Source organism: Brachyistius frenatus, unplaced genomic scaffold (assembly GCF_029030835.1).
Source record: "Brachyistius frenatus isolate BFR_SWC_R1_liver_20210118 unplaced genomic scaffold, ASM2903083v1 Contig_13, whole genome shotgun sequence".
NCBI classification, from domain to species: domain Eukaryota; kingdom Metazoa; phylum Chordata; class Actinopteri; family Embiotocidae; genus Brachyistius; species Brachyistius frenatus.
In genome coordinates, this window is record NW_027210612.1 from 6,104,864 (window position 1) to 6,131,518 (window position 26,655).

The 26,655-nt window shown below is 41.0% G+C and overlaps 3 protein-coding genes across 3 annotated transcripts; 2 read left to right on the top strand and 1 right to left on the bottom strand.

Moving 5' to 3' along the window:
* Positions 1-77: 77 nt before the first annotated feature.
* dync2li1 (dynein, cytoplasmic 2, light intermediate chain 1) lies at positions 78-5,176 on the top strand. Its single transcript, XM_069692984.1, has 13 exons — positions 78-186; positions 283-427; positions 539-573; positions 796-865; positions 1,120-1,208; positions 1,453-1,645; positions 1,923-1,991; positions 2,147-2,224; positions 2,342-2,421; positions 3,062-3,132; positions 3,258-3,355; positions 3,539-3,631; positions 4,974-5,176. Exons 1-13 carry the CDS (start codon positions 173-175, stop codon positions 5,034-5,036), a joined length of 1,098 nt encoding a protein of 365 aa, XP_069549085.1. The 5' UTR covers positions 78-172; the 3' UTR covers positions 5,037-5,176.
* abcg5 (ATP-binding cassette, sub-family G (WHITE), member 5) lies at positions 5,082-20,651 on the bottom strand. The gene is made up of 15 exons (XM_069692983.1): positions 20,454-20,651; positions 17,867-18,234; positions 17,424-17,545; positions 16,871-17,007; positions 15,348-15,446; positions 14,568-14,700; positions 12,226-12,365; positions 11,626-11,755; positions 10,946-11,159; positions 10,143-10,348; positions 8,003-8,141; positions 7,791-7,864; positions 7,362-7,473; positions 7,092-7,204; positions 5,082-6,626 (listed from the first exon to the last, which is right to left on the bottom strand). Exons 2-15 carry the CDS (start codon positions 18,034-18,036, stop codon positions 6,442-6,444), a joined length of 1,974 nt encoding a protein of 657 aa, XP_069549084.1. The 5' UTR covers positions 18,037-18,234; positions 20,454-20,651; the 3' UTR covers positions 5,082-6,441.
* abcg8 (ATP-binding cassette, sub-family G (WHITE), member 8) lies at positions 18,191-26,447 on the top strand. The gene is made up of 13 exons (XM_069692982.1): positions 18,191-18,638; positions 19,782-19,883; positions 19,991-20,138; positions 20,420-20,658; positions 20,812-20,944; positions 21,435-21,704; positions 21,929-22,088; positions 22,358-22,456; positions 22,542-22,741; positions 23,825-23,901; positions 24,132-24,399; positions 24,521-24,648; positions 25,395-26,447. Exons 1-13 carry the CDS (start codon positions 18,594-18,596, stop codon positions 25,530-25,532), a joined length of 2,007 nt encoding a protein of 668 aa, XP_069549083.1. The 5' UTR covers positions 18,191-18,593; the 3' UTR covers positions 25,533-26,447.
* Positions 26,448-26,655: the final 208 nt, after the last annotated feature.

The following is a 26,655-nucleotide window of genomic DNA, read 5'->3' on the forward strand; positions in this document are numbered from 1 at the left end:
TTTAGTGTCACAAGTACAAGCGACTCAAAGAATGAACTGCATTTCCCACAATGCACATGAAGGCGTAAAATGACATCATCATAAGGCGCCGTTACTCCGGCAACGTTTGGTCACGATTTCCTTCCCTTCCTGCAACAACAAAAAAAAAAAGAGGAAAAAATTATACATTTTGATGCCCAAAATAAGGTAAGAATCATCGTGAATAACTTATTTTCACAACTATTCAACGTCGTCACAGACATAACAACATGTTTCCGTCGACCGATGCGTCGCGTTTGTCAGCTCGGACTCGCTGTGGGAGCTGGCCGCGGCGGAGGTCCGCAGCGGGGAGAGCGGAGCCGGGGAGGAGGAGAGCGGAGCCGGGGAGGAGGACGGCGGAGAGACGGTCAGCGAGAGGAGCGTGGTTCTGATGGGGAGCAAGTCTGGGGTGTGTTTACGGTGCCGATTGAGCACGAGGGCGGGTTCAGCCATCGCTTTCTAACTTAAGTAATTGACGACACAAGTCGTTGCCGGTAAACTCACGTCTGCTTGTTTTCAGGGTAAAACGTCCATCCTCCTCAGATGCCTCGACAGGTGCGTTTGGGAATCAACTCTTTAAACCAAACCTGCTTTTAACTCCCTTCAGACTCTGTGTACAGACTTCCCGAGAGAGCTGGGATGATTACAGGACTCAAAATGACACCTTTTCTGACTCAGTTTGCTAAAAACAAAAAAGATTAGACTGAAATCCCTTAAAGCTAGTAAGACAATCATACTGGGTTGTTGTTGTTGTTGTTGTTGTTTTTAATCCACCAGGGATGAAACATCCAAACCAACTCTGGCGCTGGAGTACACTTTCGGCAGACGGGCCAGAGGACACAACACAGTAAGGAAGTTCTTTTTAGTTTTGGACACTTGGGCATTAAAAGTCAGATAAATACAAACAACTAATAACAATGTTGTTTCAGCCTGAAACTTGTGTATTTTTCTTGAATCTAAATTGAAAAAAAAAGAAGGAGCTACACTAAATTTAAAGATCCCGGTTCTTTATAGTAAACCCTGCGGAAGAGGTGCGGTACAGTTTTTGATCATCTGTAGCTCCCATGACGAAGCTGATGTCCTGCTGGTGTCCCCTTTCAGCCCAAAGACATAGCCCACCTATGGGAGCTGGGAGGAGGAACCTCTTTATCAGACCTGGTCCAGATCCCCATCAGTCCTGTCGGCATCAGGTGAGTCATTTACACACATTTCCGAGGACTTAATAGTCTTTTTCATAGCTGTGTTTGTGTTTGAAGTCTTCACGGTGTGAATATTATTTATCTTTTCCGTTCAGACTCCCAACATGTATCTTGAAAATCAGTCTGGTTTTGAACAGCAGTGAATGGAGGGTGTTTTCTTGGTCCGAGCTTCAGAGCCGTAGCTGCACCTTTTCTGTATCCCGCCACTTCACAAGTCCTTCCCGTCTTTTCCCAGGTCTCTCTCTGTCATCCTCATCTTGGACCTGTCTAAACCCAACGCTCTGTGGGCCACCATGGAAAAGCTGCTGCAGGCCGCACAAGCTCAGTTGGAGAAAGTCTCTACGCAGGCACAGAAAGCCGAGAAGGCCAAAGCCAAACACCAGACGGCCGTCCACTCAGCGGCACGTGTCTTACCTAAAGACTATCCTGTAAGACCTCAGCTCATTATAATCACCGTTAAACTTATCAGCATGATTTTTTTTTACTTATGTAGTAGCATATTTGAAGTGGTTTACAAGTACATTAACTTCTCATGCCTCAAGCTCTCACCTCACAGCATGAGAAAAGTCAAAACAAGAGATGTCTCGGGGGGTTTTTTTTTTTTTTTTTTTTTTTTGCAGGTTAAAGATAGATTTTTTTTTTTTTTGTCCACTGCAGTTGTACGTTGGTACGTATTTCTTAAATGAACTGTGAGTCTGTCTACAGGACAGAGAGCTGATCAGCCCCTTTCCTGTTCCTCTGCTCATCGTTGGCAGCAAGTATGACATCTTTCAGGTAAAACAGCTGCTTTAATGTTACCTGTTTAGACTCGGAAGTTGTTCAAAGACGTGCACGGATAAAGTCGCGGTTACATTAGAGTCATTTGCGTTGAATTACGGTATATTCTGTGTAACACATTCAGAGCGACAGTTTTTCCATCCGTGTTGCAGGAATTTGACTCGGACAAGAGGAAAGTGGTCAGTAACACGTTGCGTTTTATTGCCCACTACTACGCAGCCTCTCTAATTGTAAGTGTGCTTCTCCTACACATGCAGCGTATTTACATTCACAGTCACTTTTGATCAATACATATTTACTATGTATTCGATTTTTAATTGTGTTTCTGTGTCTAATCTTTTCCTTAGTTCACGAGCATTAAATCAGAAAACCTGATGTCAAAAACCAAGAGCTACTTCTCGCACCTGGCTTTTGGTCTGGACCGAGGGTGAGGAGCAAAACACAACACTGTACACCTTGTAGTAGTGGACAAACATTAGGACTGCTATTATTATTTTTTTTTTTTAAAGCACACTTACTTAATTGGTATTGCTAATGCTTTATTAGATCTTTTCAAAATACAGCTCCAAATAGATTATCTACACTAACCAGGCTGTTGAATTAATTCAAGTCAGTTCAATTCAATTTTATTTTTATAGCACCAAATCACAACATAAGTAATCTCAGGACACTTAACATAACAGAGTACTTACAGCAGAACCTTAACAACATTATAGAGAGGAAACCAACAATTTAGCAACTCCCTTATGAGCGACAGCTGGTAGGAAAAACTCCCATTCAACTGTATGATCGATTTAAATGCAGTATGTGGAGCTGTTAAGTGGTATTTCATTCAACAGAGACGTGTTGCTGTTATTTCGCCTTCTCACATCAATATCGGTGGATGGGAAGGCCAAAAATAATAGGAACATTTGTCAGTGTGTATTGTAGAGAAAATGTATTTCACATCTCAAGAAGTATTTTAAACAAAAAAAATAATTGCTGTGTATTATGTTACTGTACTTTTTGTTTAATGATTTGGTTTCAGTTGTGTTTTTCTTCTTGTTTGAACTTTTTTTTTAAATCAGAAAAACCTTTTCCTGTGACTCCAACAAGCCGCTCATCGTCCCAGCAGGCGCTGACTCCTTCAGCCAAATAGGTGAGCGCAGCACCTCTTAGTGGCCAAAAGCAGTAATGAATAAAAATATTAATACTGGGTTACAATACACCAAGACACGAGCAAGACTCTGTGACGTGTTTGAAATAACGTTCCTGTCGATTTAGGCTCCCCTCCTGCTACTGATGTGGACATAACTTCTCTGCATGCTAAAAACCCAAAAGACCTCTGGAAGAAAGTCTACGAGCGCGTCTTCCCCCAGGAGGTGAGGTAGTCCAGTCTCTGCCGGCACCTTTGTCTTCATCAGTATTTGAAATGTAGGGGATTTAGTTTAAGATGAAATGCAGTGTTCTTTGTTATATTTATGCATTTTCACATGAACAAGGACCTCCATGAACAATCAATTTGTAATGTATTTCTGCCCGTCCAACTGTCCTTGTTGTTGCAGAGTACCAGTGAGCAGATGGAGCTAAAGGATCCAGCCAAAGACCCACAGTACAGCGAGCCTCAGATTGATGCCATGAGAGCTCAGAAAGACCAGGTAACACATGTTGACCAGTGTCATGCTTGCGTTGTATTACTTTACAGCTGCACAGCTGTGAACACTGCATCAAAGCGCATCATCCCCCGCATGACACCATATATGCATTTAGAGAAACTCCTCTATATTAGTTCTAGATGTTGGCAGCAGGGGGAGACAGATACTGTAAAAGAGGGAGTAGAGAAGTTCCGTACTGCCTCCTGTATACAGTATGTTCATATACGTTTGCCTGACAAAGAGATATCACCGGTCAAAACGTTTCATAAACGTTTGGAAACTTACAAATGAGTTTACAAAAGTCAGCGGGCTGACGTCGTCCATTTCCTACAAACAAGACATAAACGGTTGCCACTCCACTCACACCTCTCTAAAAGAAGGAGACTATTCCATGTAGCCTGTATGTAAAGGTGTTTCTGTCACGGTCTCATTAACAGGCTGTAATATATCCTGTGGTCATAAACTCAGCGATGAGTGTTCTTCGTGCCCGCCTGCCACGGCGCAACTCTGGCACTTAAACTTTAGTAAACTGTCGGAGTCTCAAACAAATCACATGCTGTTATCTTTGGACTGATGCCAGTCGTCTTTCTCTGCCATTGGACAGTAGATAATGTAATTGGTCTGAACAGCCAATAAGAAAAGCAGGCTGAAGGATTATTCCGACTGAGTCTAAAGAATAAAGTTTACGAAGGCATAAGGATGCATGTCAGGGTAGACTGTAAACTGATGTCCGCTAAATAATGCTGAGAGATAATATTGTTTTAATCCTGCACCTGCAGTGAAAAAAGTAAAACAGCTCTGTTGTCTGAGCAATGTTTTTTTTTTTTTTGTTTTTTTCTCACTCCAATTGCTGAAAATTATAATTCATTCATTTATGTGAAACTTTCTAATTTATGTTTATGGCTGAAGCTTATTTTTTTACAGTGAGGTTTTACACAGGAGGCCTGCAGCTTAAGGGAAAATGTACAAATGTATATTATTATGCTGTACATCCTTACAAGAGTTTATCATATTGTAAGTATAAAAATACATGACAAAATCAACATCTTTGCAGAATCAGAATTCACCAGTTCATGATGCTGATCTGAAAACGTGCTTTTCCAAATGATGAAGCCCAAATTACTGTTTGATGCTTGGAGTGCCTGAACTGTTTGGATGTACTGCAGTATTTACCAAAGTGTGACACGTTACTGGTGGTATAAACATAATGTTATTTGTGTCTGTATCTGTGGAGGCAAACAAAGCCTGGTGTACCAGTAGCACTATAGGGTGTGTTTTTTGCACTTTTATTACTTCATTACTATGGAAAGCGTTATGCTTTTTTTCTGCCTGCATCTTTTTTCAGGAGTTGGAGCAGTACAAGAGGGATGCAGCCAAGTCATGGAAGGGACTGGAGCTGGAGACATGAATCAGCTTTATCACACACAATTCTCATAACAATGTACAAACAGTATGCATTTTGCATTATTTATTTACTTTTGTGTTTTTTCTTGTACTACTTTGTAATTCCTGGAATATGTTCTACAAAAATAAACAAGTTTTACATTATTACAACAGACATCACGTCCTATTAGCGACACTTTACAGTCAAAATATTGCAACCAAAAATATGAAACAATGCACAGGCGGCATATAATTTAAGCTTCATTTTACATGTAGTTTACAGAGTTTCTGCAACTTTGAAAGAGTCAAAGCTGCTGTAGGCTAAATATTGAATGAATGTGCGAAGGGTTTTCACAGGGAGCTACATAAAAGGTTCAAAAGAAATCAAATACACGTCAGTAAAACAAATTGCTTAAAAAAATAAAATAGAAGCTGGAGCCTCTGACTCTAAAAAAAAAAAAAGCATAATTAAAGTAAAAGCTTTATAGTTAATCTATTGTTTTTATTAAATATAGCTCCATAATGAGCAGCACTCAAAACGGGAAGTGAAGACATCCGGCGCCACCTTTGATAATCTTTAACCTCTCGGAGAAAAGATCAGAGAGGGAGTATATTAGACCACGAAGAGTTTATAATGATGGTGTCAGTACTGGATTACTGTCCTATACTAAAATTGTATCCCTGAAAACATTATGCTTTCTGTTTCTTGTTCATATATATTCACACGTGAAGACGTAAGTTGAAGGTGAAGTATTTTCCTAAATACTTAATACAAAAAAAACAACTTCCACATATATTCATATTAAATCTGAAATTGATCACATTAAATCGGGTGGCGCCATCACCCCTGTCCTCGTGTATAGAAATGATTAAGTACCACCTTAACCTTTTCTCATAATTACAATTAAACTGCTGATTTATTGAAATATCAAAAAAACCTGTGGGGATATCTTTGATGCCGGAAAGGCTGTAAACGAAATATTAAATTTAATTACATGTGGTATTAAAAATGTCCTAAAGAGTCTTAAATTTCGCTTAATGAACCCTGGAAAAACCCTGAGATAACATGTACCATTTCATATATGTTTTTATATAAAAGAATATATTAATCCATTTTAAAGCAGATTGGTTTGCTCTTAAAATCATGTTAGGTGGTTCAATTTCCACTGCGGCATCCCAGTTACCACCAATGTATCCTGCTTTACTGTATACCCTGTATCCATGTAAAACTTCATACTTTCAACTTTAGGGTTAAGTGCTCACGCAAAAAAAAATAATTCCTTGAATGTAGAAGAAATGTGTTGAGCCGTGTTAGCAGGAGCCACAGTTCAGTTACTGAGTAGTAACCATCGTACTGTGAATCCGTATTGAACCAAAGTTAATCTTTCTGTTTACACAGAAGATTCTTCCTCAAATTCTCATCTGTGGTTTTAGTGACGCACAATTCTGTCCCTGATCTTGAAGCCGATGATGCCCAGCAGCAGTAGTGCAGGGAGGAAGGAGTAGAGCAGAACAAAGTCTAGGGTGTATCGGGACAGGGCGCCAGGATAGCCCTCGTCAATGATCTGATTGCCTTGAGTGACCAGGCAGGCTCCTGGTAAGGATCTGGAATTATCTGCAACAACACAAAAACAAAGAGAGAAAATAAGAAAATATCTGGTTTTGGGTGCCTTTCAATCAGAATAACCACCTGTCCTGCCAAGTGTCCTTGAACACTGAAACCATACTTTATAAACCAGTCTGAATAAAAGCATCAGCACAGTAATAAAAGGTGAAATTGATCTTTTATTACATGCAGTACTTGTGGAAGTATTGGTAGAAGAAAAAGATTAAAGATTTACATTTCCTGAATTTCAAATGAGATCCAAGACTTCTCCTACCACCCGATGTTAAGCCCAAGTACTTTTACAATATCAGACACTTTGAAGTTACTACAAATAGCCACCCCATTCCATCCAAATGTTGGAACATGTATTTAGTCTGTGAGGTGTATAACTTACAAAGAGTTAAATCATTATGATTACAGGTTTCTTTTCATTCTCAGGGCAGGTGGACACAGAGGATGATAAAAACAACTTACTGCATGTGAAGTTGAGACCTTGGAACTCGGTGACGATGAGCAGCTCACAGCTATACTTCTGGAAGGTCAAGTAACTGAGCCACTGGAAGACCACTGGCATCTTCTGGGTGCTTCTGTTTAGAGGAAGAGGAGAGGAAGGTTATCAGCGGCTACAAAAACACCTTCATTTTTAAACTCCACCTGAAAAAAAGTCATGAATTGAAAGTCAAAATCACAAAAAAGCTACTTTAACATACTAAACACATTAAAAAAACCTTTTTGGTGTCTCACCTTAGAAAGCCAGATCCCACTAAAATACCTGCAATATTGAGTAAAGCCACTCCCGTGTTGACCATGTTAGGGTCTTGTACCACTCCTAGTAGCACCACAGTCAGCAACTCACCTGTGCAGACAAAGAAATGACATGAAAATTTCAAATGAAATGCTAAAAACAGTGGAAACATGACTTTAAAGGACTCTCCACTCAAGCCAAACACATTTGTGATGTTTCTGAAACAATGAGATTTAGAGTGTATCCCTGTGTCAGCAATGTGGTAACGTTTGCTTGGGAATGTTTTAAAAGTTACATTTAATGAGTGGATCTGAAAAATCCCATCTTTGGAGAAAAAGAGGATTGGGAGCTCGCACACGAAAAAACATTACATGGACAAGTGGGTGTGTGGTTAAAAAAAAATTTTACCCCTGATTTTATCAGCTCACCTATAATATGTGGCACCAGAACAACAGCAGTGAAACACAGGAAGCGTAAACTTTCCGGGTGCATCCCCACAGTCCTGAGAGCAAAACCGGCCGGGACCAAAAAAAAAAGAAAATAGATGAGTTCGTGTTGAATGTAAGAACCATTACATCATTGTGGGGGGCTGAATATGCAAATTCCACCCCCCCCCTCAACAAAAACACTTACTACTAACCAGTAAAGGAAGGAGGAGAAGATGAAGACACTCAGGATGCTGAAGGGCAGGATGTGGAAGATGTAGGCCAAGAACATTTGCCATTTACTGTACAGACCATCCTGACTCTCCTGATCACAGATGGCTCGCAATGCTGGGACTGTTGATATGAAGACAAAGAATGAGGCTGAGAGGTAGAACATAACATTTGATGAGTGGGAAAGAGGGGAAAACTGAATGTACCAGAACACAGAAAGCGCTGGCAATATTTTGATTCTCACCATTTTATATTTTCTGAGCTTAAAGAGTCATGGGCTCAAAGCTACAAATAAAATCTTAAGTCATAAAATTAACGTAGGTTTACAAAATGGATTCTCTATGACAGCCATATAGAATACGTACTGTAGGACACATCCTCTGTAAAAATACATGCTTTTTAAACTCATCGTACTCATAGAACTGCAGTTACATCCAGTAACTACTATTTCTTTATTTAGTTCCTGTGCACCTGTTTCATTTCAGCTCAGTCTGAGAGTCGCTCATGCATTTTTCAAATTTGTAAGTGTTCTTGGTTATATTCATAAAAGTTATCTCGACAACACAGTAAATCCTTTTTTTTTTTTTTTTTTATACAATGCATTTTGGTATCGTAGAGTTGTTATCTACCAGAGTCATGGTCAGAATGAAATCTCCGATCACCACCTCAGGCTGTTTGGGTCCTTAACGAGTGTGATTTCTGCTCAGTCCAGTGTTCTATCACATCTCTTATCCTCAGTATCTGTGACAGCCAGAGCCCTAAAGCTGAGGTTGTAGACTCAGCTGATAACTGAAGAAGACTGTAAGTCGTTAATCACCTGATGCATGCCAATATCCTTCATTTATTACTGTCCATATAAACCTTTAACACATGGCTTGTGTATGAAATTAATGTTGATACATTCTATTAAATCCTTATTACCTTTTATTTATTTTTTTTAAACCTTTTAAACCTCAGTTTAAACCTTTTTCAGAGTGTTTCGGCCAAGATAGTCAACAAGAACGCTTAATAACACTTAATACAAACACGGAATAAAACCACAAGTAAGAATCACATAAAGAAGATGAAACCCTGAGATACAGTTTTGTTTAGCTGTTTCTCTCTCTCTGGCTTCGTGCGTCTACAGTATGTGTGAAAGTGTGTTTGTATTTGAGGTTACTTTAAGTCACAGCTGCTATAAAAAAAAAACAGACATGAACTTGTTAAAACTCATAAAGGCTCATATTTCTGGGCACACAGGAAATATACAGTAGATAGCATAGTCAGTGTAGGTATGTAGGTAAAAATGGCACTCAGGTTCATTGAGCTCTTACATGGCGTAAAGGTCATTTTCCCTCAGAGCCAGACTAACTGCAGGACCTCTGTAATGATGGCGCAAAGCCAAATAACTGAAGATTACACATGTAGTCGTTAAGCCAATGATCAAATGTTTTGCTTTATAGTGACATTTATTTCTATGATACATCAGTTTAACTTACAAGTAATTACTTAATCTTTTACTCTGACCTAAGAGAGACCCCGAAAGTACAATAAGTCTCTTTAAGCACTTTTACCATCTTCCTTATTTTTGCTGAAGTTAACAAAAATTCTGCACACAGCACAGTGCTCCCCCTTTCATCCACTGAACAAGAGATAAGCAAGCTTACAGAGCCGAGATAAGATGTTTCAAGCACGCTGTTTAACAAAGATAATACATTGCTTTTATTCAGGTGATAGCCGACACTTCACGGACTGCAGAATTTCCCTGAAGTCATCGTATCCACCTCATGTAGATGTTTATTGGGTGATGTTATCGGACACATGCAGTGCAGATGTTCTGTAAAGTCACACAGACATTATGTAACTACTGAAATATGGTAACCTGCTACGTTCAACTCCAATTGTGTTTTTTTTCTCTCGTCTCAAATATTGCCGTTATTATTTCCCACCGTGCAAGCTATTCAGTTCCAGCACTCAGTGTTGTCGAGTTGCTTCTTAGTCATGTTTTATTGTAGTATTGTATAAGTGTTGCCTGAAATGTAGAATCGCGTTACAATATATGGAGGCAACAGTAGTAGTTGCCAACGAGTGTTGTCCCGTAGTGTCCCCCCATGTGGAAAGACGTTTTGTGCTGGTGGAACTCACAGAGGGCGACAGCGTTCAGCATGCCGGTGTAGGGCGAAGCACCAACGCTCTGATAGATGATGCCTATGCGGTCCTGCACAGCACCCTTGGTGACGTCCATGTCCAGGTGCATGACGAAGAAGGCCACGAACAGACCGTAGATCAGATTCTGGGACAGACGCATCAGAACACCCATCCTGTCTCTGGACAGGTTTCTTGCTGTGCGCCTGCACACAAAACACACGTGGAAATACACGGAGAGGCACAATGGATGAGCAGTGATTGAATATTCTTATTTTCAAACCTATAGTAGCTGCCGAATGCCCTGCAAATAATCACCATGATCTATAAGTGATTAATAAAGCGAAATAAGATAGAGCTTCACTTATCCGGGAAGACATTTCTTTGAAGTTACAACAACATGGATATAAAACAACCGAGTAATAAATATAAAGAGTGTAGAATAAAATAACAATATTAAAAATTTAGTAAAATAAGTAAACTAAAATAAGAAGGTAGTCTTGCGCATGATTTTGAAAAGTAACATTGCACATGATCGACATCATTAATCATTAAGATTGTAAAAACGTTGCCTGGTCTGATGCATTGAGTTCTTTAAGTATTTATGCTCGTGTTTTCACCAAAACACATGGATGGTATACATTTTACAACACTTTAAAGAAACTGTTTTCCTCCCTCAGTATGGGAATAGATACACAAACACGTTCTCCAAAATCTGAATCTAATCTTTTATGTATTTTAGGTCAAAGTTCTCTGTCAGTAATTTAATGATGTTGGAGACTAAAGACTTGCTCGACACTGACCTGAGCAGAACTTCAAGTTTGGCAGCACTGCTGGGTGACTCTTTGCTCTTAAAGGGGATGGCTGGCTTGTCCGATTGCTGCAGGCTCTGCTCCATTTTTGCCAGCATGCTCTGGTAGATGGCAGACCTCTGATAGGATGAAGTAATCTCATGCATGCGATTGAACGTGGCTGCTTCCCTCTCGCTGCTGCGCGTGTCCACCGAGGTGAAGTCAACTGTTTGACATCACAGCAATTTTAATGTTTGAATGTTTATGTCACGCAGACATGCTTTTAGATATGCTCACAATATACATATTCTTTATTGGTCTTTTTCAACATAGCTTTGCGGCTATAATGGAAACACACAGTGCTTGTGGTGCGTGCATGAGCAACTTGAGGTTTTTGAGAGTTCTTGAGTAGTCGGATTAAACATCACTTGACAAGGAAGAAATGTTTTCGCTCTGAAGGTGAAACAGGCAGACTTGGTGAAATTTTGTATGCAAACAATATTGACCTCCTGAGTGCTGTTTTTGTTTATAGGGATGATGACGTTTGTTACTTTTCTGTATTCTTAGAGCACAATTAAGCACATTTTCTGGGGACTGCCGTGTTGCTTGTTTGTGAACGCTCCCAAATGGAAAGTGTCCCCGTTCCCATCTGCCTGAATGCATGAATATTCCTGGGTCAGAGCACACATTACCATAGATGTCAAAGGGGTTGCAGTACTCTGGACACTCGTATCCACACTGGCTGAAGAAGTCCACCATCTCCTCTGGCTGCCCGCAGAACACGAGCTCACCTCGACTCATTATAGCTATCCTGCTGAACACCTTGGAGGCGGCGCGCGTGCGAACGCGAACGCGAACACACACACACACACACACACACACACACACACACACACACACACACACACACACACACACACACACACACACACACACACACACACACACACACACACACACACACATGGATCAACTGCACACACATCTCCTGTCCTTCATAACCAAGAAAATACTGCATGTCTTCCTAATGTCAAGCCAATGAAAGAGATGACGGAACGATCCACTACCCTTATTATGAGTAAAAATGACTTCTAAAGTTCAGCTGAAGTTAATATGAGGCTTCAGCAGTCTGAGTTAGACAAATGAAGTTGCTGAAAAATAGCAGTCAACCTAAAACTGTTTCAGTGCATTTATGACATTTTATTTTATTTTTTTTTTTTAATGTGTCCCTTTAAAGGAAGTTTCAGAGTATATTACTCTTTTCCTTTTCTCCGGTTCGTCTCGAAACTTACCCTGAAAAGCTCGGAGCGTGGTTGGTGGATGGTTACTATGACGATACGGTTCCTTCTGGCCAGCTCCGCCAGCAGCACCACAATCTGATTGGCCGTCATGCTGTCCAGGCCAGTGGTCGGCTCGTCCAATAGGATCACCCCTGCAGCGACACCGTCCCGGTGACATCGTCATTGCAGGTTTGTCGCACAGAGACATTGAGAGCAAGTAAAAGGCAGGACAGGAAAAAAAAAATTCTTCTAAGTTGGAAACTTTTAAATGTACTTTTTATTAAGTGGCACGTGCAGGACTCTCTGCGGGGCCAACTTCACTTGTGAAGATAAGTGAGTTCTCTTTTTTTTTGTTAATTACTCTAATTAGGACAATTAAAAGATTGCCTCTTTGCATTATGAAAGCAGAGTGGAATTAGCAGATGCTTTAATTGTGAGATTAATTCATTTCCTGGTTGATTGCAGAGGCAGCGAATGGGAACTCCTCATTACTCTGTGTGTGACTGCGTGTGTGTGTTCATGGCCATTTTAATCCTGAATGAGGACTGAGACCCTTCGTCCTCCCTGGAGGACTGGAGACCTGATAAACTACACCTGGGATGAGCACGCCTACGCACACACGCGCGCGCGCGCACACACACACACACACACACACACACACACACACACACACACACACACACACACACACACACACACACACACTGAGGTGGGTCTCTGCTCATTCCCTTCGAGGTGTGATAACCCAGTCTTTTATTACTCCTCTCCATCTCTCCCTCCGTCCCTTTCTCTGTCCTCTTATTCCCCTCTTAGTTAGATCCTTTTGTTTTCTTACAGTGTGGACTTTAAAACTCTTCAGGGGAGAGAGAGGTCAAGTGGTGAACTTTTTTCTGTTCTCAGGATGGCAAAGTCACGCTTCTGGTCCTGTTGCTCCGTACAGTATATACATTAAATATCACGTGTTGATGTGCCATAACTAAGTTGAGTGAACAAAACATTAAAGGATTGGTCTGTTTTAAGATAATTTTCAGGTGTATATATTAGTGATTCACCAAGTTTTGCTTGCACTACTTTCTCTACACTGTCTATATTGACAATTATAAGATCTCCTACCTAATGTGCATCCAATGTAACGGATGGGGTTCAAAATCCACAGTACTCGTTCTGAAATTGATCTGACCTCAGCAGTCTGTGTTTGACAAGTCAAGGATGTAAATATATTTCAAGATTGTTTCATATTTGTTTCGATGTTCCTCTGCTGCAACTCATCAAGCAATCAGTCTACTATGTTTTGTTTTTTTAATTTTTCTGTCATTTACTTTCAAAAAGTTAAAACACTAAAACGTATTCTATTGGCCATAGTTCTTAGATCGTGGAGTGTGAGCTAACACTTCATACATGTTTATTGGAGGCTGACCGATATTGGATTTTTGGGGGCGATATCGATATTAGGTAGTAAAATAAAATGTGATATAGATATATTGGTCGATAGTCTTTATATGTACTTGCATACAATACAGAACCACACATCTGTGGCTCATATCAGCCAATAATATTGGATTAACTCCAACTACTGTAACTTTCTGTTGGCTTCAGATAAACTTTCAAATTACATTTTTATACAAAACGAGGACTGCCGACTTTGATATCCATCATTTAAACCCCTTTTCCTCTGCTTCCCATTAATATAGTCCAGTGCATAAAATAACTGCAGCTGCTGTAATAGTTTGGCTAATTAACAAAGGCGGGTTTGTGCAGGATGTCTGATGTTGTGCAGGCACTGAGGATGTGATTGTGATTATTCTCTCTGATCAATCAGTGGCCTTCAGTATTTCCACATCACTTTTTAGTATCAGCTCAGCTAGCCCATTACCTTGATGAAGGTGATACCAAAAATTAACTTACTATCCACGAGTTGAGCCAAGACGATATCCGCAGTAAAAAAAGAAAGAAAAAAAAGGGGCTATAAATTGGAAACACATTAAGATTCCATGTAAACTGATTACTACCATCAAAAACTGGTTCAGTGTTCCTGTGGGTACCTGATAGACTTGAAAAACTGTGAACGTCTCCTTTAAGGACATCTTCCTGACATTGTGTCACGGGTCAAGTTGTATAATCCTTGGTCCATGTGTGTCTTAGCTTTAAAATAATCATCTCTAATGCCTCTTTTATTTATCTGTTCATTTAAAGACTTAAGATTTGAAGGGATAATGGCTTTTACCTCGATTCACCTCATCACAATGACTTAAATCTGCAGCAGTGGCCCACTTTAAAAGTCTGATGTTGGTGATAAACAGGTAAAACTTGTGTAATTCTCCTCAGGCATGTATCCCAGCTGCAGAGGTACTCACGTGGATCCTGAAGTAGCTGGCTGGCGATGGAGACCCTCCTCCTCTCACCCCCGGAGATCCCTGGGAAAACACGGCCTCCGATAACACTGTGGGCCACATGACTCAGACTGAGCTCGGCCATCACTGCCGACACCTACACAGGAGCCAGAGGTCAAGGGTCAGGTGACAAGAGAATTACTACTAATACTTGTGTTTTCAGTAGATCTAGTTACTTGAAGGAATATTTTTTCGCTTGATCACGGTTCCTTGAAATATTTCTATACCAGGAGGTTTACTGTTGCTTAAGATGATGAAAATAAGGAAATACTGAAATAGGATTAATTATAAATTTACATTTTTAAGTTAGAAATTCTGAATTTAGGCAGAAAATGGCTACCAACTTTCTGGAAAGCTGCCTTGGCAGTTGAACTATGAGAGAATATCTTGCTCGTATACTTTGAATCAATGTTTAAATCTCTTTTAATTAACTGTAACTCAACCATATTTGGCATAGATAAGCAAATATACTTCACAATATGATAATGCTCTTGAGAAAGTGTCTTAATGAAGAAAAAAAACATCTAAAATTAGGCCGGTGATCTCCAGAAGCACTAAAAACTAATGAACATCTCAATGTTGCTGACGTCCTTCTGGATACAAACACTTCCAAAGATCATAACAACCACACGTGTCTCCTTTTTGTATGTTCTTCAGCTGGCAGAGATGTCGAGTTTAAGATAAAAAAAAAAAAATTAAAAAAAAACTTGATAAAAGACCAGAAGAGGCTCTTGAAAAAGTCACCTTTTTCTTGATGTCTTTGGCCGAGTGTTTCCGCAGGGCCAGCTGGGCTGTGTAGGTCAGAGTCTCCTCCACTGTCAGATAACTGAGCAGGTTGTCACTCTGGAAGAGAAAGAGAAAACAGAGGTCAAAAAAAGAAAAGAAACAACAAGAGAGAAGAGCTGCAGGGACGCAGGCAGACATTTACTTATTGAAGATATATTGTGAATTTATTTCGTATGCCTCATTGTTGAATCTTTTTCCGTTTTTGCTTACAATGCTTACGTAGCCAGACTATGGATTTATACGGAGAAATAACAATACTCTCCGAGAAGCACATGTGATCACCTCTGTTTTTCTGTCTTGTGTCCATCAGTAGTCAAACTACAGCATATCTTGAGACCTGAAGGTGTGATGTCACACTCCTAGATGACAGAAAATTATAGATTTCAGGTTGGCTGTCTTCACTATCTTTACAGCACATCCCTGCACACTGAGTGTACAGCCATACTGGACACATACATACTCCATATTGTATGTTCACATATGGGTGTGCAAACCATCTGTAAAATACCTTTGCCCCAGACATGTACGCATGCACGCGCACACACACACACACACAGCCTGAACCAGCTCAACCTGCTGCCTGCCTCAAAAAGGGACAGTGTGATTGGTCAAATGAACAATGACAACATGAAGAGAGCCAGATAATCAGAGAGGGCCAGAGAGAGAAAGAGAGAGAGAGAAGTCCCACTTTGAGCATCATTTAGAGTCCAGCTGGCATAAAATAATGTTCTTCACTCTACATACCCTTTTCTCTCTCTCTCACACACACACACACACACACACACACGCACACACACACACACACACACACACACACACACACACACACACACACACACACACACACACACACACACACACACACACACACACACACACACACAGAGCTTGAACCAGCTCAACCTGCTGCCTGCCTCAATTAACACGTGGCGCCTCCCAATCCCTCTTCTCCTTCTTCTCTCATCTGAATGACTTTAATATCAGGAGCTCATATCACCTCCTCATCTACAGCTTAGCAGGGGAAGTTAATGACGAGGCTTAGAGAGCAGGAGGGGGGTTGCTATCAGCAAGAGGAGAGAGAAGATTTGAAAGGAAGCAAGGCCAGTTATAAACCTGTGTTTTTAATTCAGGCTTTGGATACACTTGAGCACCTCTCATTGAGAGATTAAGTCTATGAGGAGGCTATCAAGGGTCTTAAGTTAATTTCATATGGAGGCCAGGGTGGCCTTTCTGGAGTTTCTGCAAAATGGTGTGTTGGTGGAGTTTGTGAGTTAGTATTTGTGGTGGTTAGTTTAACCACAGGCAGCTTGACTACATACAAACTGTTTGCATGCAGCCAGTCACATGTGAAGCTGCAGGGCAAAGTTTGTTGCTGAAGGCCCAGTTTAATCCATGTAAAAAAAAAAAGGTGAATATTTAGATCACATATAACGGTGTCGTCTTTGTTTTATACTGGATGCTTGTGTGTTTCTGTGCTTTACCTGCAGTACGTAGGAGAAGCAGTCCTGATACTCTTCTCTCTTCAGTTTCCTGCCATTAATGCACACCTCGCCCAACAGAGTGCCACAATTTCCAATCCTCCCTGAGATGGCATCCAACAACGTGGTCTTGCCTGAGCCTTTACCATTGGAACACACATAGAGACGAATTGACATGTATTATAAGTTTAGCAAGCATTCAAGAACATTTTATATTATCCACCTTCCCTGTTTTCTGCAGCCAGACTTTATATTATTTATTTTAAGGTTCTGTTTGTCTTATTTTTGTAGAAAGAGTGTTGCTTCATTTACAAAAATATTTTCCCAGGGTCAATCTGGGCCTTGAACTTGAATCCTGAACAACACATGACCCCATTCTTTATTCTAGATTTAATAGTTTCTAATATCTACATCACCTACAACCATTTCGGAGATATTTCCATTATAAAATCTGGTACGGTGTACCAGCTTTTCAATGCATCCTCTGAAATTTCTTTTTTGGTTTTGTTTTGTTTAGTATAAACACTTTGCTCTTTGAACTGAGCTGAGTACGAACCTGAGTTGCCCAGTATGCCCATGATCTGCCCGCTGTCCACGTGGAAGGAGACGTCATTGAGGATCTGACGAGTCCATCGCTTCCTGTAGGAGGGTAAGTCCCACCATGGACCGACACGCTCACTGAGAGGCACACAAACACACACAGGGCAATATTATATAGTAATATAACATCAACATTTCTAATATTCCCTAAATAGAATTTATATAAACTGTGAAAGTGATCTTTTTTTTGTTGTTGAAATATTCATTTGAACAGTCGGCTATATGTATTTTACTCGACATGCAGTAGATGTCTATCCAGTACACGTACATATTTATTCTGCTGTTTCATTAGCAGTAAGAGTCAGACCAATAAAACTTGAGTTCATTTGACTGAAACCTGCCTGTATGCGTGCATAACAATATGACGTAAGGTGTGTAATATCACCCAGGTGAGTTTACCTGACTGTGTAGGAGATCTTACTGACACTCAGACAACAGGAGGGCTCTGGTCGCTCCTCTCCGCCGTCCCTCCGCACATCCCTCTTCACCTCCGACACAAACTTGAAGGACTCCTTCGCTTTCGTCCCGTTCTCTGGCTCCACCGGCTGCATTGAGTAAAATCTGTCCATGTCTTCGGCCAGTCTTCTGCTCCAAAAAAAACAACAAGCAAGTCCGTTTCACATCGATGTTTTAATATTCCTTTAGTCCCAGACTTTGTTTCTCTGCACCTGTTTCCCCCCACACAGAGTTGAGTGCGAGAGATCAACGGTGTCTTTCAGAACCCATAAACACACAGCCAATGTCGCGTTATCGCAGAGAACTTTGATCTGGATAGAAGACAAAAAAAACACAGATGCTGAGTAGATTCACAGGCTGACAGTCTCTCTGCAGTCCTCATATTGTGCACTGCAACCAGAGAAGCTATGACTGACTGGACAAACCAGATGAAGAACTGACGTGACATGAACTTGGATATTTTGAGAAAGAAGCTTTGTGAGCTAAACAAGGGGAGATCTTCAACTGGACTGGAGTTTGATTACATAATGGGGAGAAAAAACAGGATCAGCACGAGGTGAAACATCAAATACTCGTTACAGAGAAAAAGCGAGAGGATCCTAACAGAAGAGGAGAAAGGGGGCTGTTGACCTCTTGACCCTACAAACATCAACCAGCAACTTGCATCACCATGGACACAGAGACCGGCCTCAATCATACAAACAGCTTCTCACAGGTCAGTGAGGACAATTTTTAGCAAATCCCTCTAATAATATATTGATACATTTCAATTAAATCCAATCTGTCCTGCTGATTCTTTACATGCCCACCGACCACTGAGCCGCTCTCTTTGACTGCTGTTCAACCACTAACTATATACAAAACAACTTTTATATACATGTATATTTATTTGTATTTATTTTGCAGATTGAATGTGCAGGCTTAGTATCACTTTGTTTGAGTTTATATATATATTTCTCTTTTCTGTTTTTCTCCTGAATACAATCACTTAAAGTTTTATTATCTGTTAACCTCTGAAACGGTGTTTAAGAAAAGTCTGCTCTACTAGACCACGAAGGTGAAATAAAACAGTTCAACGCTGTGATTATTTCAAGTCTGGTTTAATAGCATTGTTTTCACATGCTCAATTCTACACTATTTAAGTTACCGCATCTGGCAAGTACGACAGCTGCATCAACACTAACAACAAATCTGAACGACATAAATGACTGATTTTCTAGAGAAAAGGTGACGAGGAGAGTCTGACAGCTGGATGTTTATGTCTATAGAACCATTATAGGTCGCATCTACAACGTTAACTATCATAAAGTGTGCAGCCTGGACAGATTTGGTTTGAACATGTTCTTCATTTTCACTTGGGACATTTGTACATGTGTTTTCTTTGAGAGATATAAAGATTATGTAATGGTAATATTTTCAAATGCACTTTGGACCCACGAAAGGTCTCCGGCAAAACTATTTGCACATGCAACACACAATCACACACAAACAAATGCACACAAGCTTAAACCTTCAGTATATTCTATTTAAACTTTACGAAACTCATCTAATGCAAGCGTCACCAGAATTTCACCAGCTTCTGTCATTTCTGTTGTTAATACCAGCTTATTCCTATCTAAAGGTTAATTCCGTGGCGTTTGACCGGTCACACTTTCCTCCACAGATTCCATCAAACATCTTTTAAATCTGTAATTCCAAACAGAGCTTTTTAATCTGACCACTTTCAGCATTTTTATTGCAGTTTGTCCTTTGAATTCTGATATGATTTTTTTTTTTTTTTTTTTACATTAAACAAAAATCCGGTGTGGATGTCCCCGCCTGTATGACACTCACGGACATGTCCACTTGTGTTTAACAGCATCAAGACAAAGAGTTGTTCTCGTCTGAAGAAGACAGCAGCCTCTACTTCACCTACAGTGGAGGGTGCAACGGGCTGGAGGTCAACAACCTGCACTATGAGGTAGCTGTCAGGCAGCCAGTCTGACCTCATACACACTTATCCTGAACTTCCACCTGGTTCTAACCTCGTCACGTGTGCGCTCCTCGTGTAAATGTGCGTGTCCCCAGGTGGACACGGCGGCTCAGATCCCCTGGTACGAGAGGCTGTCGGAGTTCAAACTGCCGTGGGAGATCAAAGGAAACAAGCAGACGGCCATCAACAAGCTCAGCCTCCGAGTCCGCAGCGGACAGATGCTGGCCGTCATTGGCAGCTCAGGTGACGCGCAGACACGCCGGGATTTTTTTTTTTTTTTAAAGTCCTGCTGTTTTCTAAACAACGTAATGAATGTAATGCCTCTTTAGATGATGTCATTCGTCCCATCTGCTTCTTTTTGAGACAGAAAAGACATCCCGGAAAAAAAAAAAAAAAATCATGTTCACTGGTAGACAAGAAACAGATGTGTATATATAGAAAATACATCATGATTTTTTATTTATTTATTTATTTTCCATCTCTATGCTTGAAATGAGCTTTAATATAAAACCATCTTCTCCCAGGTTGTGGTAAAACGTCTCTGCTGGACATAATTACTTGTCGAGATGAAGGTGGCACGATGGCTTCCGGTCAGATTCTGATTAACGGGAAGCCCAACACGCCGCAGCTGGTGAAGAAGAGCATCGCTCACGTCCGCCAAGACGACCGCCTCCTTCCTCACCTCACCGTCCGCGAGACTCTCAGCTTCGTGGCCAAACTGAGGCTGCCCACTCACTTCACGCAGGCTCAGAGGGACCAGAGGGTAATCGATGAGCAGGAGTAGTGTGCACACTGCATATGCAAAAAAAAATAAATAAATAAATAAATAAATAAAACTACATGATGATGAGTTACTGTTGCGTGTGCTTAGATGACATTATTTATGACACACCTGTTCTGCTGTTGTCCGTCACAGGTGGATGATGTCATTGCAGAGCTGCGGCTGCGACAGTGCGCACACACCAGGGTGGGAAACGACTACGTGAGGGGCGTCTCTGGAGGAGAGAGGAGGAGAGTCAGCATCGCCGTCCAGCTCCTCTGGAACCCTGGTGAGAGAGGCCTGAGAGGAAAAAAAGAGACAACCTTTGAAACCCTTGATTTTCTCGAAAACTTTAGATCGAAAACTTCTCGTAAATTGGCTCGTAACTTCATCATAAAATCAGAAATTCAGCATTATATGTATGCTTATCAGACAGATTTATTATTATTTTTTTCTGGAGGGGAAGCTTCTCTTCTGTTACCAGCTTAGTTTCATACATGTTTTTTTTGTTTTTTTTTCCCCTCTGCTGTTTCATGCACTTGTTTTCAGTTGAACATGTTGACAGTTTGTCACTTTAAAACACCAAATGTTAGCTTTGGATCGGGTATTTCAAAAAGGCTTGTCAGTTTCTACCCCTTGTAAACTTCTGTAAACTAAAGGGAAATTACATTTTCCCAGCAAGTGTTCTGCAAGTGTCATTTGTTTGTTCCAGTAGTCCGATTTTTTTTTTTTTTAGCAGAAAGCCAGCAGAGAGACATTTCTCTCTTTTCACTTTTCAGGTATTTTGATCCTGGACGAGCCCACTTCAGGTTTGGACAGCTTCACGGCCCACAACCTGGTCATCACACTGTCCCGCCTCGCGCGGGGAAACCGTCTGGTCCTGCTGTCAGTCCACCAGCCTCGATCGGACATCTTCCAGCTCTTTGACCTCGTCGTCCTGCTGTCTTCGGGTTCGGCCGTTTACTGCGGCGCAGCTCGGGACATGGTGCCTTACTTCACCGCCCTGGGACACCCCTGCCCACGATACTGCAACCCCTCTGACTTCTATGGTCAGTATGTGTCTCCAAACGGCATCCAGTGGTGCTTCTTTCCGAGCATCAAACAATGTTCCTAAAAGTTTCTAAAAGTAGCTTCATCCGCAACATTTATCTGTCCGTACTATAAATGATGAACATCGTAACACTCGAAACATCCAGGGTGTCAAAAGTTACCCATTCTTCTAAACCGGATGACATTTTCAAGCTTTGTTACGCGTGTTTGTGTGCGTGTCCAGTCGATCTGATCAGTATAGACCGGCGCAGTCCCGAGCGAGAGGCTGAGTGTTTGGAGCGGTCCAGGGTTCTGGCCGAGCAGTTCAAGGAGAAGGTCCGAGACACTGACGACCACATGTGGAAACCCGCTGGGACCAACGCAGACCCGACACAAACTGACAGGTAACGCGCGTGTTCACGTGTGTATGTTTAAGCTCGGCCTATTTTGTTCCCTACACTTTTAAACGAGACTTTAGTTTTTAATCAATGGACAAAAATGGCAGAAAATTAATCAGCTATTAGTTTGGTGATGACTTTTTTTTTTTTTTTTTTTTTTCTTACAAGCAAAGTTTTAAGAGACTTTTTTTTTGTTGAGGCTTTTTGCAAGTTTCAGCTGTGAACGAAACCCAGACTAAATCATCTACTACGTTCTTGCCATCATCCTCTTGCAGCCCTCAGCAGCCGAGCAGAGCAGGAGAGGAAAAAATCACCATATCCAAGGGAACAAACAGACTGCCAGGCAAACTGCACCAGTTCACCATCCTCATCAGGTGAGAAGGACACACATGTGGATGTACTATAGCGCCCGGCGGTGATGCATATGAACACCGACCTCCCCCCTTTGTCGTCCCTCAGGCGTCACATGTACAATGACTTCAGAGACCTGGTCACCTTATTGGTCCACGGCTTCGAGGCCCTCCTCATGGCGCTGCTGGTCGGCTGTCTGTACTACGGGGCAGGAGAGGAGCGTCTGTCCATCCAGGACACGGTGGCCCTCCTCTACATGATCGGAGCTCTCACCCCGTTCGCTGTGGTGCTGGACGTTATAGCTAAATGTGAGTAATGAAAGTCGCTCTGCGAATGAGTCAAGTAGTTAATGCATCTCGCATTCTGACCTCAGCGACTTCAACTGTAGTTAAAGCAGATATTCAGTCTCGGCATCGAAGCGTATAAAAATAACAGTCTGAACTTTTTATTATAGCCTATTCTAACACAATTGAAGGAGCTGAAGGAGTTTTTCCTAAGTAGCAACAAGATTCAAAGTATTTGAGATGAATATTTGTACTGTTATAGCTGTGAGAAATATGGGATATTTAACTCATACAAGGTATTATAAAAAGCTTCACAACATACTCTACTCAGACAAACTGAAACGACGCAAAAATACACTAAAAGGAGCAACACCCAGACTAAATATATCTATTTTCTCTATGATAACGTAACATTTAATGAATTATAAATCGTTAAAAGTTAATTGATTTGAACTTGGGATCACTGCTTTTGCAGTTTTGCAGCTTTCACTTGGTAAAGAAAAATGGTAATGAGACAAACCAGCCCACTCAGTACGGCGACATTATGAGTTATCAAGTTATTAGACAGATTTGTTGGAGATAGCTGGAGACAGAGTTCGTGCACACCCAGTTATTTTATATTTAATCACAACAACTGCAGAGATAACAAGATGGAGTCTCGCCAATAGCCATTAAAAGTCAAGTTCAACTCGAGTCAAGGTCAGATGATATCAAAAGTCATAAAACTGATTGCAAGTAAATATATGACTAAGAATTAAATACTCTGACATGATATAAAAAAATAATTCTGGAACTTTGTTTCACACCGTATCACAATACAATCATGACTTATATGTAGCGGGAGAGCATCCATAAGTTGTGATATGTGTTCACATTATAAATGTTGACTAACTAACTTCACTTCAAATAAATCTTCATTTTTAAACAGCCGTGTTTTATTCTGAAAGAGACTGTGTACAATCGATTTGTACTGGAAGCTAATGACAAACTTAAGACGCATCTAAGTGGAAGTAAGAATATTTAGTTTTTTGGGTGGATGCTGGAGGTTTTAATGTTGTATATATAGTTTGAAATGGTGTCATCAGAGTGACTTCATGTTGTGTGCAGGTCACACAGAGAGAGCAATGCTCTACCACGAGCTGGAGGACGGCATGTACTCCGTCACCTCCTACTTCTTCGCCAAGGTAAACCACAGTGATAGAACTGCATGTCCAGCAGGGGGCAGTCTTGCTCCATGCTGGAGTCACATGTCAGTGTAACGCACCTCCCCCCGGTGTTATACATTACTGTAATGTAAAATATGAGGGAGTGTATGGGACTGCATGAAAATACAGCAGCCGGGATCAACAACATGTGTTTTTCTGCGTTTCTGTCTGTTCTCCTTCTTTGAAAAAATGGCTTTCTCCACATTCAGGTGTTGGGCGAGTTACCAGAGCACTGTGTGTTCACTTTGGTCTATGGTCTGCCCATCTATTGGCTGGCGGGGCTTAACGAGGCGCCTGATCGTTTCCTGCTCAACTTCCTGCTGGTGTGGCTGATGGTTTACTGCAGCCGAGCCATGGCTCTGTTTGTGGCTGCTTCGCTGCCCACCCTGCAGACCTCCGCCTTCATGGGCAACTCCTTCTTCACCGTCTTCTATTTGACGGGAGGTTTTGTCATCAGCCTGGAGAACATGTGGCTCGGTGAGGAGACAGAATATTATGAGATGTGTTTAGAAGAATATGCGTGATGATAGGAAAACGGCTCCAGAGGAAGAAGATGCTGCTCCGTTTGGGATGCCTGCTCATGTTTTTGTCTCCTCAGTGGCCTCGTGGTTCTCTCACGCCTCGTTCATGCGTTGGGGCTTTGAGGGCATGCTGCAGGTGCAGTTCAGAGACAACAAATACCAAGTCTCCATCGGAAACCATACCATCAACATTAACGGCATATTTGTGAGTTAAACCACTGAACTGTCAATAAATATCAGAATCCTCAAGTATCAAAGAGCTGTACGTTACTGATTTTTTTTTGAAAGCTTTCCTCCACGCTGGAAGGAGTACAACACAAGGACAATATGCGGTAGTAGATTTGGCAGCAAGTGATAATGTATGATGTATTTACAGTTTCAAAGCTATAGTGCAGAACTAATGAGTTCACACAATGCTAATTAGGCCTGTCACCATCATGCAAGACTCAAGTGTGGCATGTCACCAGTGGGCAGTTTTAGACTGGAAGGCATGATACTGTTTTCTCTGCTGATCAGAGGAGACACCAAATCCTCTCAATAACGGAACTGCTCCAGAAAAAAGACGAGAGAAACTGATAAAAACAGAGGAGATCTTTGTTTTAAGTTCAAGGCATAAATTTGCATGTTTTCGCCGATTCAGCACGACTAAAAATGCAAGTAACCTTCTAACACTATCCTCATTCGTGTTTTAAGACACAACAAACTGGTTGCTTTGATGTAAATGAGCAGGTTTCAGAAAGTCTCTAAGAAAGACTGGAGAACTGTGAGTACCTGCAAGTTTCAAATCTTTAGCTGCAGATTAAATGCGACAGAGAAAATGTAAGATCTGAAGGCAGATATTCAGAGACTTTAGAGGACAGTATTTCAAGTGGAACCAACTATTAGTGCAATAGACAAATGAACAGGATCAACATCTTTCTCATCCTCTTGCCCTCTCTGTTTGTCTTGCAGGTGGTGGAGGCCATGAACATGAACCAGTACCCTCTGTACTCATGCTATCTGGTCCTGCTGGCGGTCTGTTTGGTCTTCATGCTCCTCTACTTCCTGTCCCTGAAATTCATCAAACAGAAGTCCAGTCAAGACTGGTGAACAAAACTGGACCAGCTTCAACAATCAGACCCAACACGGTCTGAAATCACACACGTCATCCGTTTTCGCAAAAGTGAAAAGAAGTCATTCGGGTTCTAGTTCGACAAGGAGCCTCCCATTAGTATTTAATACTTATTTGGATGTTTTGCAGTAAAAAAAAGAAAAAAAAAGTGCTTAACTCAGGAGCTAGAAGTAAAATATATGTATACTATTTTTTTTAATATATTTACATTCTTATAATGATTTCAACATCAGAAATTCTGGCACTCTTAAACTGTATAATTGAAAATAAAAACTGGCATCTCACCAAGGTGTAAAAATAATCCATAGAAGTACAGTGTATCCAAACAATCTCAACATTCACTCATCGTTTCCAGTTTTAAATGTGTGAATAATTCGAATTTGAGTAAGAAAGAAGTTGTACTCACTTTGCGTTGAGCGATAATACACTGGTTGCAGTACCGCTGTCTGCTGCTGGGTGGCAGCAGAGCACTGCCACAACGTCCAAAACTAAAACGATGGAATTTATTTTCTCCTTCTCCTCTCTGTCATGGCAAATGTTTAGAGCGCTACTTTTGCAGATATCCATCTGCAGCTTTTGCTTGTTCCATTTTCAATCTCCTCTTTTTTTCCTACAGCTTCATCTTTTTTTTTTTTCCGTATATTTAAGGTTATTAAGCTTACTGTAACTGTGTGTGCCAATATAGGGGAGCACAGAGAAAAAGAAAGTAAAAAAAAAAGCCGAGTAGAGATTTAGTAAGTCACACTGAGAAAAAAAAAAAAGACCTTGTAGTTCTTGTGTCCTCATAGATTGAACATTATGTAAGCTGGGTGTTTTTGCACTGGTGCAAAAGCCTGTTAAATATTTTACCAACATGGTTTGAGTCCAAATTAGTAAAGTATTAAATCAAATTGCTTCACTTGAGCGTGTTTATTTTCGTCTTCTCATCCTTTGGCCTCGTCATGCAGTTACATGGTGTGGTTCGCTTGCAGCTGTGCAGTTGCATAACAATGCATGTTAGAGATAATGTGGATAAAATCGGGAGATAATCCTTCACATTGTGGCTATTTGTGCAACACACAAATCTCTTAGAAACGGTTCTTTGTGTTAATTTATTAAGGG